General features: G+C 39.3%; 1 protein-coding gene across 1 annotated transcript in view; it reads left to right on the top strand.

Annotated features, from left to right (window-relative positions):
• The window catches only part of DNAH8 (dynein axonemal heavy chain 8), a 438,788-nt gene that overhangs the window by 404,858 nt on the left and 17,608 nt on the right, over window positions 1-16,322 (top strand). The window contains 3 exon segments of the mRNA XM_056137311.1: window positions 10,137-10,293; window positions 15,757-15,909; window positions 15,991-16,180. Of these exon segments, the coding sequence (XP_055993286.1) occupies window positions 10,137-10,293; window positions 15,757-15,909; window positions 15,991-16,180 (500 nt within the window).

Genomic DNA, 16,322 nt, shown 5'->3' with positions numbered 1-16,322 from the left:
AGCAGGTAGGGTGTTTGCCTTGCACACGGCCAACCGGAGTTCGATTCCCAGCATCCCATATGGTCCCGTGAACACCGCCTGATTCTTGAGTGTATGAGTCAGGAGAAACCCCTGTGCATTGCCAGGTGTGACCCAAAAAGCAAAAAAAAGAAAAGAAAAAGAAAGCCCCCACGAGATAAAGGACCAAACATGATGACCTCTCGGTATCTGTGTTGCAAACCATAATGCCCAAAAGAGAGAGAGTAAAAGTTTCCTTTTAGTGATTTCAGTGCCTGCATAGAGGCAGTGGTGGGGTGGGATGGGGGTGGCGGGAGGGGTACTGGGGACATTGGTGGCACTGGTGGTGGAAAATGTACACTGGTGGAGGGATGGGTGTTCGATCACTGTATGACTGAAACTCAATCATGAAAGCTTTGTAACTGTATCTCATGGTGATTCAATTAAAAAAAAACAGAGCCCTCACAAATTCCAGAGAGAGGGATTTTCTCCTTTCTATTTGTAGCTAAGAATTGTCGAAAGAATGAATGAGTTCTGATTTCTTAGTGAACGGAAATTTACTATGGTTGTCTTCCCTTTGGCCTTAAGGTGTGTTTAAATCTAACAATAAAAATAGCTTTTCTTCAACCCCAGATTATATCTTTTTTGGTCTCCTATTGTTTGAGGAGCTTGTGCATTTACACACAAAGAGGGGAGAGAAGAAGAGAGAGAAAGAGTGAGAGATTTCCTTCTACATGTAGAAAGAAATCAGTAGTGATAATATGCCATACCCTTGCCATAAGGAACATATAATTGTTTTTATGTCCTTTAAATATTGTAAAATTATGTTACTTTATATGCAAAGTTTAATAGAATATGAAGACAAGCCAATTGGCCTAACTTCAACAAACACTATTTATTGAAAGCTTACTCTCTTGCCAAGTTAGGAATATCAAACACAGTCCCAACTCTGGGAGCTCATTGTCTACTAGGGAAAATAAATTGGTCACAGTTCTCCCGTTATTCATCGATTTGCTCGAGCGGACCCAGTAACGTCTCCATCATGAGACTTGTTGTTACTGTATTTGGCATATTGAATACGTCACGGGTAGCTTGCCAGGCTTTGCCGAGAGGGCGAGATACTCTCGGTAGCTTGCCGGTCTCTCCGAGAGGGGCAAAGGAATCGAGCCCGGCTCAGCCGGACTGGCTGGACGCTAGGCAAACGCCCTACTGCTGTGCTATCGCTCCAGCCCAGGGAAAACAAATGAAGGTAAATAATCATGTAATACAATTGAGTCAATGCTGAAATCAGGAGATGTACATACAACTCTTACTACAAGAACAAAGGTGACGTGGTCATAAATTTGCACTAAAGGAACAAAGTAAGCTGGTGAGACTGGCAGCATCTCATGTGACTTCAAGCATGTGCCAGCGCCCCAAGGGAGAAGGGCTGGAGAGGAAGAGTCAGCTGCAGGAGGACCAATAGAAAGGATGCTAGTGAACGGAAGTTGAATGGCATTTACCAAAGCATCAAACTGTATACCTTCAGTGTGCATAATTTTTAAAAATAATGCACATTAGTACTACGGAAAGGAAAAACCATAAATGAGTGCACGTACACAAAGGAAAAATTCAAGGAAGGGCATGAATATATGAAAGTGTGTGGCACAGTCAGGGGGCCAAGCCAGCATACACAGAACACAGTGGAGCGTGGGTATAAAGGTTAGTGGTGAGGCTGCTGCAAACGCAGAGTTCGACTTTGAGGATTTACTGGGGGCATCATGCAAAAGGTTCGCCAACAGTTCCCAAGGTGGTAAAGATGAAGAGCCTGGAATATTTCTACAGGGTGAGCACCTGCCTTGTCAGCATGCCGTATGCTACCCATCATGTGTGATCCCTGGAGCCATACACAGTTTAGCCAACACAAAGGTTGTATACCAGCACACAACTAAAAGGGTGTGGGGTATGGGAGCCCTATCATTACAATATCAGCAGAGGGAAGTTAGAAAATAAATAAAATGAAAACGAAGTTATCTGGAGAATTTAAAAATAGGCCTTGGAAACCAGGAAGTGACACCAAGGTGGTTCCCTTTGAAAATTCTAGGTTGTGCAGCAAAATAAAGGCATTAATGCTATTCAAGGAGATGGCACAAGGACAACTCTGATAGCGGGTAGGGGTAAAGGAGACTAAAAACAAGTTAAGTTTGGTATTTGGTAAAGACACAGAGTGCTCTAGGAAAATGGAAATGTGGATACACAGAGCTGTTTTGTCATGAGAATGTACTTCCTAACTGCTTTTTGCGGTGTTTCTGAATAAATCCATTAATCCATTTTCCTGGTAAAATAATGGACTGCTCGGCTGTTTGAGGTCAACAAGTATAAGAAAAACTCTATGAAGGAAAATCTAAAAAAGTGAGATGATGTGACAATGTGATCAAAAGTCAAGGATCCTTGTGTTATAAGCAGCTTTCAGAAATTTAAATGTGCCTGTCCTCATCCTCCTTGCTGGAGCATTATACACAGCAGCGATGGAATAAGCTGTAGTAGAGAAGAGAATGACTCCAGGAGAAAGAGCTCTCCTCCAGACACCCAGAAGCATCTGCAACTTCCATCACTGTCATATGCAGATTTCAGAGATCCGGTGGTAAAACTGGAGGGAATTGGAGGTTCTCCTTTGCTGCTGATGGCATTCTCTCCTTAGCTGATCCTGGAAAGAAAGTGGCTCATGAGTTGCGCTTCAGGTCAAGGATTTTCTTTGCTGTCCCTTTCCTGTCCAAGTACAGGCGAGTCTCTCTTCACTGGTCAGGGTGGTATATGTTGATTGCACCTCCAGAGAACTTCCTTCTAGCCTTCAATGTTACTTAAATGACGTCCCACATTTTATTTTCTACATCCTTCATATGAGTAAGAAACTGGAAGTGTCCCATACAAAGATATTTTTCACTCAAGAATTTAGGAATGTCGGGGCTGAAGCGATAGCACAGCGGGTAAGGCATTTGTCTTGCATGAGGCCGACCCGGGGTTCGAGTCCCAGCATCCCATATGGTCCCCTGAGCACCGCCAGGAGTAATTCCTGAGTGCAGAGCCAGGAGTAACCCCTGTGCATTTCCAGGTGTGACCCAAAAAGAAAAAAAAAAGGAATTTAGGAATGTTTAGACTCTGCATGTATTCACTACTGTGTGTGTATTTGATAATATTCATCTTTGAGCTTTGTAAATAAACAGGTCAGGAATAGTGTCCCAGTATCATACTAACAAATATTTAAATCATGTATAAAGTTATGCAAAATAAATTTTCATTTATTAAAATCAGTAAAAATCGGTCTTTTTTTACTTTTTGTGAAGCTCAGGGTGAGGTGTTAAAGGCAAAATGGATTAACACCTCAACTCTACTGGGTTACAAACAGTTACTGGGAATGACACACCACTCTGTGATTGTAAATCCAGCAGACACAGCAGTAAGGCAGATGCACTTACCTTTGCTACTCTGGTGGGAGAAGATGCTGTTGCTTGGACAGAGCAGATGGAATACAAATCTGCTTATCAAATGTAATCAAATAAGACAAAAGCATCTCTATTCTTCAGATGGCTTCCTATATGGATTAAAGGGCAGCAAAAATAGGAGTTCCTCTTTTTGAACAAAATCTGACTTTTTTTATAAGTAAAAAAAAAAAACAGGATTGCTTTAACAGTAAAAGGATCCTTAGGGTTCTGCTAGTTAGTGGGGAAAGTTCTGCAAAAGGTTGCTTAATTCACACCTAGGAATGAAGAGAGAGAAAGGTGTAATTCTCTATTTCCACATGCTGTGAGAAAAGGCAGGAGACTTCTCTGATGGAGCATAAGAAATTAGTAGGGATGTATAAGCTAAGTTTCAGTGAGCCTATATTTGTCACTGACTCATCTCTGTAGAGTTCTTGACACTTGTAGGCTTTGCTTCTGGGAGGTAGGGTTTATTTTTTTCCATTTTCCAAAATGAAAATGGTGTTGGTGTTCTTTATTATCAAGAGAATACTTTCACATTGAGAAAGAATAAACAGCCAGAAATAATTACAATTTTAAAATGCGCCATACAAAAATCCCATTATCTAAAAGCCTTCTTAAATTGTTTTATTTTTTTACACACAATATTATCAAAAAGAACAAACCTTTGAACCAATATGAGTTTTGTACCCTGTCATTGTACTTAAAAATCTCAATTCAATAACCTTCCTTCTTTGGTGAATACAGATCTCCATCAACATTTTGACTAGCTGCATGTTTTTATATGTAACAACTAGAATTTATTAATGAAAATATTCTTTTTTATTTTTAGTTTGGGGTGATACTCAGGGCTTACTCCTGGGATAGTCGGGTGACCATATGGGGTGCCATGGATTATGCTAGGGATTGAATCCTGGTCTGCTGTGTACAAGGCAAGCACCTTACACACTCTACGATCACTTGGGTTCCATGTTGCAGATCTGTTGTACAATCTTGTACACGTATCTTCATATACTTGTCTGATTATATTTTAAAGCCAATTAATAAAATGCAACAATAGTATTTATAAGCAAATAAAATATAAAGAATAAATATAAAATGTTGCCTTTTTGCACCTCTATTTTTTTATCTTTTGCTTCCTCTTCCTCCTTTTTTATTTTTGGCTAACTTTTGTTCTCGTTCTGTTTCCTCCCCTACCACTTTAGAACTTACGTACTTTGTTTCTATTATTTTACTAGTTGTCCTATAAATGTGTTAGCAAACATATTTAATTAGGTTTGAAATTATTATCTTGACTCTCCCCTCAGTCGAAAACTTAGGTAAGTTTAACTATAGTTCTTCTGCTTCCACATTTGATTTTCATCTTTACTTCATTTTTTAACTTTTAATAATATCCATGATTTACAAAGTTACTGATAGCTGAATTTTAGGTATACAATTATTCAACAGCAATCCCTCCACCAGTGTCAACTTCCTTCCACCAAAGTTCCCAGATTCCCTCCCCATCCCAACCCTCACTCCACCCCCACCTGTTCCAGTGATTCCCACTTAAATATCATGTTTTCAGTGTTGTTGAGTCTGTGATTTGGATATATGGACATACCTCTCACTCACATCACAGGTATAACTGAAGTCCTGACCTGTTCACCCATTACTACTCGTTCTCTTCTTCCCTCCGTCCCCCTTGATTTCTTTCCTTCTCTGTCTGTCTCCTCCCTAAACTCTGGGCTCATTATCTCTGCATTGGCTCATTATTTTGTCTGTCTCTGTCTTTCCATCAGAATATTCATCTTCCTTTCCAAAATATACCCTTGGTTATTTAAAGCGTTGTTCAGTGTGGGCCTACTGATGGCAAACTTTTGTTCTTGTCTAAACGTGTCTTATCTCATCATACTTTTATGAAAAATAGCTTCACTGAGTTATAATTTTCCTATCATAAATTCATCTATATTAATGATTTTCAGCAGGTTTACAGAATTGTACATCTATCACCCAATTCTAATTTTAGAACTTTTTCACCACTTACAAAAGATTTCTTGTGGTTTAATCTCCAATGTGGTCCTCATGAGACCCAGGGGCCCTTACTGGCAACTGTCAGCCAATGGAGCCAGTGGCTCAGGTGGGGACCTAAGACTCCTGTGCTGCTCAGACTTTGCAGTATGATTCTTGGGACACCAGGCAGTGACCAGGATCAAACTCGGATTAGCCACATACAAGGCATGTGTACTGTAGTATGTCTCTAGCCTCTGCAATCATTTGTAATGCTCTGCCCTACCTTTACTTCCAGCCTCAAGCAACCACAAATCTACCTCTTTGTCTCTTAGATTTGCCTTTCCTGTGTATTTCTTATAAGTAGAATTATACACTAGTGATAACTTGTGGTAATTTTTATGCATGCTTGCCCTTATTGTTCATGTGTCAACACATAACTGCTTTTAATTGCCAAATAGTATTCCAATGTGATGCCACATTTTGCACTAACAAATTGATGTATATTTGACTAGTTTCCACTGGTTGGGTATTTTCTATAAAAGTCTGTATGGCTGTGTCTTTTCATTTCTCTTGATTGGAGAACTAGTAATATTACTATTGCTTGCATTGGCTGTATCCTTACGAGCTTAAGAAGCTCCAGAATCTTTTCCAAGGTGGTGGTACTGCCAGTAGAGGCCAGCAGTAGAGCACTTGTTGAGGTCCTCTGTTCCATCTCATGCACCACAAAGAATCAAACAAAACAAAACAAAACAAAACAAAAAGCCAGTACCCCCTAGTAATGTTTGTGATTTTAAATTGCTTCACATCCTTAACAATCTTGCTGCTGTCTACTGTTTAATTATAATTATTCTTGCCATTGTGAAGGGGACCTCACATTTTTCCTGAAAATGAATAAGCATACATTTTCACATATATATCTTTAATTTACTTCTTTATGTTGCCCCCACTCTTTAAAAAAAATTCTGCTGACAATTCTGCACACAATTCTAGGTTTCTAGTTATTTGATTCTAGCACCTGGTATACATATTCCATTTTCTTCTGGATTCCATTGTGCTGTTAGACTTGACTATTGTCAGTCTAATTGTCATTTCCAGATCATTTATCTCTCCTTTTGACTTCTTTTAAGATACATCTTTGGGGACCAGAGAGATAGTAAAGATAGTACAGCAGATAGAGCCCTTGCTTTGCTTATGGCCAGTGGGGGGTTTGTATTGGTCACCATATGGTCCCTGAGCACCATCAAAAGTGATTCCTAAACACAGAACTAGGGGTAAGCTGTAAACCCTCTCAAAAAAGGCACTATTTTTGTTCTTAGTGTTCTCTGATTTCTTTCTTATGTATTTACATAAAAATTTCTTTTTTTATTTATGTGAATTTACTTAAGCTGCTTTGAGTTTCCTAAACATGAAGGTTGATATTTTCCTAAATTCTGCATCATTATTTCCTTAACTTGTTTACATTCTTCCCTTTTTTATATTTCTGGAAATTTTCTAAGATGTTAAAGTTTATCTCTCTAGCCTTCAGGTCCCTTAACCTTCACAGGAGTTTACATCCATTATCAAGTATAAGATAGGGATGTTATCCTAGATTATCTAACTAGAGTCATTTATTTTCAAGAAAGTGGAAGATGGAGGGAAGAGAAGAGAGGGTTTGAGAAAAAATGTAAAAATAAAAAAGGAAAGATTCAAAGCAAAAGAGAAACTTGATCTGATGTTAATGGCTTGGAAGATGTAGGAAAAGAATCAAGTCAAGGAATATAAGCTGACTATAGTAGCTGGGAAGGGCCCTGGTCTGACAGTCAGCAAAGGATTAAGAAACTCAGTCTTACAACTAGAAGAAAATTATATTTTCAGTAGCTCAAATGTGCAAAGAAATAAATCTTTCCTAAAGTCAACAAAAAGGAATCCAGCCTTGCAGACATCTTGATTATAATTCAATGATACCCATATCAGACATTTATTAAAAACCTGTAAGATAATACATTTTGTATGTTAAGCTAGTTATTTTGTGGTAATTTGTTAAAGTACCAATTTAAAAAACCAATACAAGTTTTAAATTTTAACCTTTTTTTATTTCTAAAAATTATTTTAGCCTATTTTTTCAAATAGACTAAATTTCTGAGTAAGATATAGACTTATATATTTTATCAGAAATATTATAAGTAGACTTTTTCAATTCATGTTTATAGCTTCCTATTTCATATTTTTATTTTAAACCGCTTTTTAAATTTATCAATGTAGTATAAGCATAGTTCATAACGTGCCCTTAAGAATCTACTCTCAGAGATCTTTTCATGTCAGGTTTTGCTTTCTGAAGCTTGTATCTGGTGCCTTGTTCTTTTCTTTAAGGAGTTCTCTAACATTTGATTGTGATCTCCTGCCTATGGGAGTTAATGGTGGAATTCTTTGAAACTGGCTTAAAGACATTTTGCTCCAGGGAAGATCTCTGTATGGTTCTACCAGAAGCCATCTGGAACTTACTAGAACCACCTGAAAATGTACTTTTGGTTTGTAATTTTTTCAGCTCACATTGGTAATAGAATGAGTATTGGTCAGTGTCACACACCTATGAATTAGGAATTTTCCAGAAAGATCCCCTTCATGCCCAACTAAAGAGAACAACTTACTATGCTCTGTGATAGTTGGGTTATTTGTAATTTACCCTAAATTTTTGAGGCTGTATCCCTGTGGTGTCCCAGGTTATGCAGAGTTTCCCATTAGACTTCCTGCCTTAGGTATAGAGTTTGTTTCTCTTTCGTATCATTGAAGCAAATTCACTAACATCAAGAATTAGTTGGGATCCTAAAGGTAAAAATCTGCTTTATCATCCTCGACTTAAGCATCTACTCTTCATTTTGCATGACCCTAAGGAATTTTAGTTTCTTGCCAGTTCAGTAAAGTATTTAAAACAGTGTCTTATATCTTACTCAGAAATTTTATTTACTTTAGGAGAATTATTCAGGGCAAAAATTGCACAAAGGAAGAAGGAATAAGCAGAGATAGGACCAAAACAAATGTCCCAGGCCCTGCTCAGCCTTGTGGGATATAGTCTACTATTTACAATGATAATGTGTGAACTTCTCTTTAGGGTGATTGTTCGAATTAAGATATCATATTTTATTTTATTTGGAGGGGTTTTTTTTTCAGTCACACTCAGCAGTGTTCTAAGAATAGTCCTAGATCAGTGTTTGGGTGGTTCTAGGCAGTGTTAGGGGCCTATGCAGTTCTGGACAACAAACCCTGGTCTTCTGAATGCAAAACACGTGTTCTTGCCAGTTGAACTATCTCTCTGGCACATCTGAAATTTGTATGCGTATTGTTGTATCCTTGTTCTGTGTCTGGCAAACTCCCCCGTGGCGTACCCAATATGCCAAATACCAGTAACAATGATGGGTCTCATTCTCCTAAAGAGCCTTGAATATAATCTCAGGGCTAGGATGAAAGAGACGTTACTGGGGCCTGCTCGAGGCAATCGACGAATAACAGGATGATGAAATGAAATGAAAATGAAATTGTTGTATCCAGAGGCTTATTTAATGCCCAAGGAAATAAGATGGGAAAACAAATAACTAATCTTAAGCATTTGTAGAATTCCTTTTAGATTATGATTAACATCTGGATGAGACAAACCATACAAACAATATAAAAACAGTAGCCCAAACAATCTAATTATGTGATGTTCATAGGTGATGAGTTAGAAACTTAGAAAAGACAGAACAATCTTGGTTATATCACACCTCTGCTTGGTAAGTCTCCAGGGCTGGTCTGTTCTTTAGGTCTGTTTTTAGAATCCCTAAATGCTCATGTGCCTGCTTGCTCTGGTCCAGCCCTCATCTACATCCTCATCTCTCTTCTTAGTTCACTGGCTTCAGTCTCTCTCGCCTTGCATCTGATACTCAGTTCTATTTAGACCCTCTACTCCGCCATTGCCTCTTATCAAAATGCATGTCTACTTCCTCTGCCTCTTGGCCTCATCTACAACCAACTTATATAAAACATTTTTACAAAGATTATCAGTAATACTGCAATGTAAATCTCCCCCTACACAAACAGATACACACACACAAGCACGCATGCACGCACGCATGCACCACACTAGGTTGACCTAGTGTCTTTAGGACCAGAAGTAACTTTGTTGATTAAAAAAAATATGGCCAAAGCAAAAAAGCTATAAAGTGAAAGAGAGACAGAGGCAGACAGACCAGCAGACAGACAGACAAAAAATATTATCTAGAGTATTTTGTTCATTTCCTCTATAGCAGTAATTACAATGTTATTAGCAAAAGTTCCCTCCTCCACTGTAGAAAGTTTGCTGTCATATGTTAGCACCTATCTCTAGGCCATGTACATAGTAAATCTTTTTTTGGATATATTTATCTTAAATCTGAGTGTCTGAGAGGTCCCAGCCTTGGTTTCTGTGCACTGGGAGGTTAAACACCTGGCTGTAGTGCTCACAGGTACCTTATGATGGTGCCAGTGTCACACTTTTGTGCCACAGGGGAACAGACCGGCAGACATAGGATCACACTTGAAAGTGTGCAGGAGGACTGAATTCGCAGACTCATGCCTGCTAAGCGGGGACTCTCCCACCACCTACCTCCCTAGGCCCCTGATTCCATTATTTCATGGGAGCTTGACCATGAGAGTATGTTTTTTGCTAGGTTCTCAACAAGTCACTCTTTTGATCAGGTATCAGAGCAACACGGCTTCTGCTGTTCTTGAAACCATTACCAACATTCAACCCAAAGAGAGTGGAGGTGGAATGGGCGAGACCCGAGAAGCCATCGTCTATAGGTTATCTGAAGACATGCTGAGCAAACTGCCTCCTGATTACATTCCTCATGAGGTAAGACAAGCCTTTTCCCTGTTGGGTGGCAGGAGACTCAGTTTCCACATAGCTGAGCAAGGCCTGGGACATTTGTTTTGGTCCCTGTCTCTGCTCATCCCTTCTTCCTTTGCAATCCTCTCTTGTTTGTTCTTTCTGGTCTTCTCTGCCACACCCTTTCTACAACGTCTTGCAAATAACCACCGCATTCTTGTTGACCCTTTAATACTCCACTTTCTCTTTCTTTCCCTTCGATGGCACCACTTCCCCTTCTGTGGGTTCTCCTGGCTTTGGATCCACACCCAGACAGCTTCACCCTCTTCCCAACTCTCTATCTGTTCTTGGTTTTTGTCTCTCTCTTGCCTACCATACATTTCATTCTTTCTGCCCCCCAAGGCAGCTCATAGAAAAGCTCATCATTCAAAGGCATTCACTCCCTACTTCAGATGACAACATTCTACTTCTTGTGCTTTCCAGGCATTTGCATAATAATATAAAACAGCTTTTCTCAGCTGGGTTTAAAAAAATTACTCAAGGTCCCTTTACCAAAAGAGCTCCCACATAGTAGCCTTAGTCTATGTTGATTATGAACACTGCCTGGGACAAGGATGTGACTCAAGCAGTAGCCCAGTACCCAGCATCTGCCAGGCCCAGAGTTCAATACCAGGTGCTTCGGGCCACTCCAGCATTTCCAAGTCCCGAAGGACAGCCCATTATGTCACCCCAAGTCCCACTGCTGTGTTTAATATACTATAAATTGAAACTGATAAAATTTATCAGCATATTATATCAGCAACAAACTCATTACATATGACCATTAATAATTGGTATTTTAAAAAATAAGTGTACTTTCCAAGACAAAAACAATTCACTGAGTAGCGTAGAATATTTTACATTTTTTCACATCTCTTTAATATCTGTTGTAAGAAAAGACAACTGGGCTCTCATACCTACTTCTGCATTCAACCTGTAATGATAGAAAGTGTCAAATATTCTCTGGAAAGAGGGTTAAAATCAAATAATAGCTTAGAACTGCTATGAAAAATAGGATGCCTAAAAGGTTCTTCCCGGGACCTTCCAGGGTCCTAGACCATCCTTTGAGGGTTGCTAAATAAATTGCATTTATTTAGAAATAAATCTTCAGTTGTAGAGAAATGTCTGAAAGTTCTCTAAGAGGGTTTTCATTCAGACTCACTCATCATGTATGAAAGCAGATTGTCACTGACCAAACAAGTGGAAGCAAACATAAACAAATCGAGACTACATTAAATTAAGAAGCTCCTGCAGCTCAAGGAAAATAATGACCAGCATATAAAGACAGACTATGGAATGGGAGAAATTATTTACCTAACAGCCATCTGATAAGAAAAATTCATAAGGCCTTGGTAGAACTTTATATGAAAAAGGAATCTAATCCCATCAAAAATTGGTGAGAAGAGATGAACAGAAACTTCCTCAAAGAAGAAATAGATGTTCAGTTGGAAACAGCCACTCGAGGGGACGGGGGGATAGGACGGGGGGGGGGGGGCGCTTAACATCTGTAGTGGAGGGAAGCATTTAACCTGGAGAAGGAGATGGTGCTGGAAGGAGGTAAAATGTTGCATAGGAAACTCTATCAGTAACAGTACTGTAAACCACAGTGCCAAAACATATATTAAGGACCCCTCCTAGAAGCAGACTGCGCATGGGGGCAACAGGGGAGGATTGGTGGAGGGAAATAAACACCATGAAGGAGGCAGTGTTGAAGCATTGTGTGCCTGAAACCCAATCATGAATAACTTTGTAATTTCACAGCAACTAAGTAGAAAATTAGATAAAAAAAGAAAAAGTCATAAAGAAAATAAATGAATTAATAAAACATATTTAATGGGGCAGAGCAATATAGTACAGCAGGTAGGATGTTTGCCTTGCATAGAGCTGACCTTGGTTTGATCCCTGGCATCCCATATGGTCTCCCTAGCACTGTCAGGAGTGATCCCCAGGTGAAGAGTCAGGAGTAAGCCCTGAGGACTACCAGGCATTGCCTGAAAACAAAAACAAGAAAAGAAAAGAGAAAAGAGAAAAGAGAGATGAGAGGAGGGGAGGGGAGGGGAGGGGAAAGGGGAGGGGACGGGAGGGAAGGGGAGGGGAAGGGAGAGGAGGGGAGGGGAGGGGAGGGAAGGGGAGGGGAAGGGAGGGGAGGGGAGGGGAGGGGAGGGAAGGGGAGGGGAGAGGGGAGGGGAGGGGAGGGGAGGGGAGGGGAGGGGGAAGGGGTGGAGAGGGGAGGGGAGAGGAGCAAAGGAAAGGAAGAAAAGAAAAGAAAAGAAAAGAAAAGAAAAGAAAAGAAAAGAAAAGAAAAAGAAAAAGAAAAGAAAAAGAAAAGAAAAAGAAAAAGCAAAGCAAAGTAGGTTGTATTCACTTGGCTGGGAGCCTGGTCTCTCCTCTTAGTCTCCCTCACTCCCTGCTGTCGAGATCCTCTGTGAAACCCAAGCGGGTTCAGCTCTTCCATCAGAAAGTCAGTAGCCAAGCACTTAGGCCGCTGCAACTGTGGTCCTGTGTCCACCCTGTCCTGTCTGGGACAGGACACAGAGTCCGTGGGACTGAAACAAAAGGAGCTCATAACTTTAGATTTCGAGTTCCTTTGAAACACATCAGATAGTTCTCCTGCTTGTCCTTTTTTGCCTAGAATTTCATGAAAATGATGTGTTTGCCTGGATAAATTAAATACATATGATCATATAATCCACTACCCAACCACCGCCACACTCCAGGCCGCTTTCTGGACCGTGCAGCTCAATTATTATACATTATAAGACACTTCCTACCCATGTTTTACAATTACTACACCATATCTGATGGGGTTAAGACGCCTCTCGGAGAGCCCGGCAAGCAACAGAGAGTATCCCACCGCATGGGCAGAGCCTGGCAAGCTCCCCGTACCATATTTGATATACCAGATACAGTAACAACAACAGGTCTCATTCCCCTGATCCTGAAAGAGCCTCCAAATGCTGGGAAAAAAACGAGTAACAAGAGGATGCTAAAATCTCAGGGCTAGGAGGATTAGAGACATTACTGACACCTGCTTGAGTAATTCGATGATCCACAGGATGACAGTGATACAGTGAATCATATTTGTATGTTTAAACACAAGCCTAGTTATGAGGATTACCTTTTATTGTGTGTTTTGCAGTAAATTTTGTCTTTCTTTATCACTATATGTATTCATGTAACATTTTGTCATCTCTCAAAATTCAAAAACACGTAACCTAATCTCTCAAAACTAAAAAAAAATCAGAGAACATTGTTTTCTCTGGTGCTTTTTGTGACAGGGCTCATCAGGCTAGAGTGTATGCAGGAAGCCCAAGTTCCACACCTGGCATCACAAATGATGAACTCAGCTCATCTATTTGTTTTTGTCCTTTTGGGAGCTAATGGAGCAGGGTAAAACAATGAATAAAGTTTTTTAGTAAGCACCCAGTTGCCAAATAAAGTTGGCAATTACTCTCTTTCTCAGTGATTAAGATAGGATATTAATGAACAGCAACAGACATACATTTTTTAGTGGTAGAGCAGAAGTTTTAACTTTGTGATCTGATTCTGGAGCCATTGGTATTAACCAGACTTAGTATGCTCTGAATATCCCCCACCTAAAAATATTTTCTTTCCTCTTGAACTACTTTTGTTTACATAATGAAGATACATGTCTGAAGATATTTGACCAACATACAAAAATCAGTGGCTTTGTTTAGAGAGAGGCGCAGTTAGAAAAGCCTTCAAACAGACATAAATTCTAAGTATGTACTTTGATTGCCTGGTTGTGTGTGGTCTTCAAGAGAGAGATGACACTTACTGGAAGTATTTCTGCACCAGGCCAGAAAACACGGCTATTAAAAACTGGCTTGTAACCATAAAAGGTAATTTGCTCTGTTTCAATATGTCTCATTCATACTCTGGGATAATCTGAGCTGAAGAAGGTTGGGAGAGACTGCATCCCCAAGAACTCGTCCTTCAAAATGGATGTGAAAGCCACAAGTGGTTGCACTCTAAAGGCGTTTAGACTTACAGGTACTTAAAACCACCTCCTTTTCAAAGATTATTTGCTTTTCAGTGTTTACTTTAGAGATGAGTTAGTCCTTGAAATGTGCCTCTAAAGCACATTTAGTAAACTGAAATATAATTACACCATTGACTTGTCTTAATAAAAATGGAGCTACCTCACTGGAAAATAGACTACCTGGTTCTAACAACATAATGAAAATCCTTTATCAGACTTTAACAAATCTTTCCTTGGATTAATAAAAAGACCATTTTAGGCTGAAACAAAAATCATGCTTAAAATAAGATATGGAATAAAAATACATTTTCTAGGATAGCTTTTTCCTACGTGTATCTCTATTACCATTGAAATTTCTCCTTGAAATCCTAGGCCAATTAGATTGGGACTATTAGAATGCCAAAAGATACAGAAAATCAGAGTAGTTACTGTCAAGTAAGAAAATTCTGCATCAGGCAAGAAAATATGTGCAGAAAAATGTGGATGGTAGTCCAGAAAACAGAGTCCATTCACCTTTCAACCCTATGCATCTCGAAAGAGCAGTAGACACCTCCCACAGAGTCCCATGCCTTTCAGTAAGGCCGTCACTGGCTTTCTGGTAATTCTGGATGCTCTCCATGTTTTCTCCCACTTCTTGTGACTGTCCTTATCTTTCCATTCTGGCATCTCTTTGATGGTGACCACAGAAAACACAAATCTCTGCAAGAGTTCCTGTCAGTATTCGTAGTCAATCTTTCTGTGGACATAGGTCACAAAATTGAAATGCGTGTGTGTCCTGGCCAACATGTCAATAATTTTTGTTTTACTGTTCCCACAATCTGAGCTTTTCTATTGATCTCTTCAACATCATCAATAAATGATATACCAAAAGGAACAATGACAGATGCGTAATGTCTCTCCCACAAAGTCAACTATTTGTATTGATTAGATTAGGAAATCTTCCTCTTTAACTGCCCTAGTCAAGGCAACAGTGATCTTAGGAAATGTCACCTAATCTTATTCATTGGTAACTGTTCTATGAAGATTTTTGACTGCATTAACTTTCTGTGACATTTCTAATAACCACTCAGCAAACATTATTGGGAAAAAAAGTATTCCAAACTGTACTCTAATAAAGGTGAGATTGCAAAAGAATATTTATCTGTCACTTAGTCATTTGAAAGGAAAAACGGTACATTTTTATTTCAGCTTTTAAAAAGTACATTTCAAATTATCCACTAAGTACAATCAGTAGGAAATAAAAATCATTCTCATTGAACGGTAGTTTTTGAAGCCCAGAAAATGTGGGATTTAATGGCACGTTTGGTTCTGCAAGAGATATTTTAAAATTCATTTGGACTAGTAAAGACATTTCCAGAGGGAGAGAAAGTATGAAAAGAAGAGTCATTGTAAGAGAAGTCATAGAATAGAAGAAAAATATCCTTGCTAATATGAGTGTTTTGTTTTAGGTAAAAGCTCGTTTGGTAAAAATGGGACACCTTAATTCAATGAACATATTTCTTAGGCAAGAAATCGACAGGATGCAGAAAGTTATCTCAATACTCCGTGTTAGCTTAAGTGACCTCAAATTGGCGATTGAAGGCACAATCATTATGAGTGAGGTGAGCTACTATTATCTCTATCGTCGTATCTGTCTTTGAGGAATTTTTCTTATTCACTTATTTTAACTTTTCCTTCTTCAGAACTTGAGAGATGCCCTGGACAATATGTACGATGCTCGTATTCCTAAGCTTTGGAAAAGAGTGTCCTGGGATTCATCCACATTGGGATTCTGGTTCACTGAACTCTTGGAACGAAACGCTCAGTTTTCAACTTGGATATTTGAAGGAAGGCCCAATGTGTTTTGGATGACTGGTTTCTTTAATCCTCAAGGTATGTGCTCATAGAAGATTAAGCAAACTCGGAATATATGTTTGGTTGGAAAGTCACACTGTGTGAGGAATGAATACCAGGCAAAGTAATGTAGAACGGAGTTTCAGGGAGCTAGCCCTAAGCTTCAGGTGGGAAGACACAG

The sequence above is a fragment of the Sorex fumeus genome, unplaced genomic scaffold (genome assembly GCF_029834395.1).
Source record: "Sorex fumeus unplaced genomic scaffold, SorFum_2.1 ptg000123l, whole genome shotgun sequence".
Lineage (NCBI taxonomy): Eukaryota > Metazoa > Chordata > Mammalia > Eulipotyphla > Soricidae > Sorex > Sorex fumeus.
The sequence above is the reverse complement of the archived record's forward strand: the minus strand, read 5'-3'. Positions and strand labels throughout refer to the sequence as shown.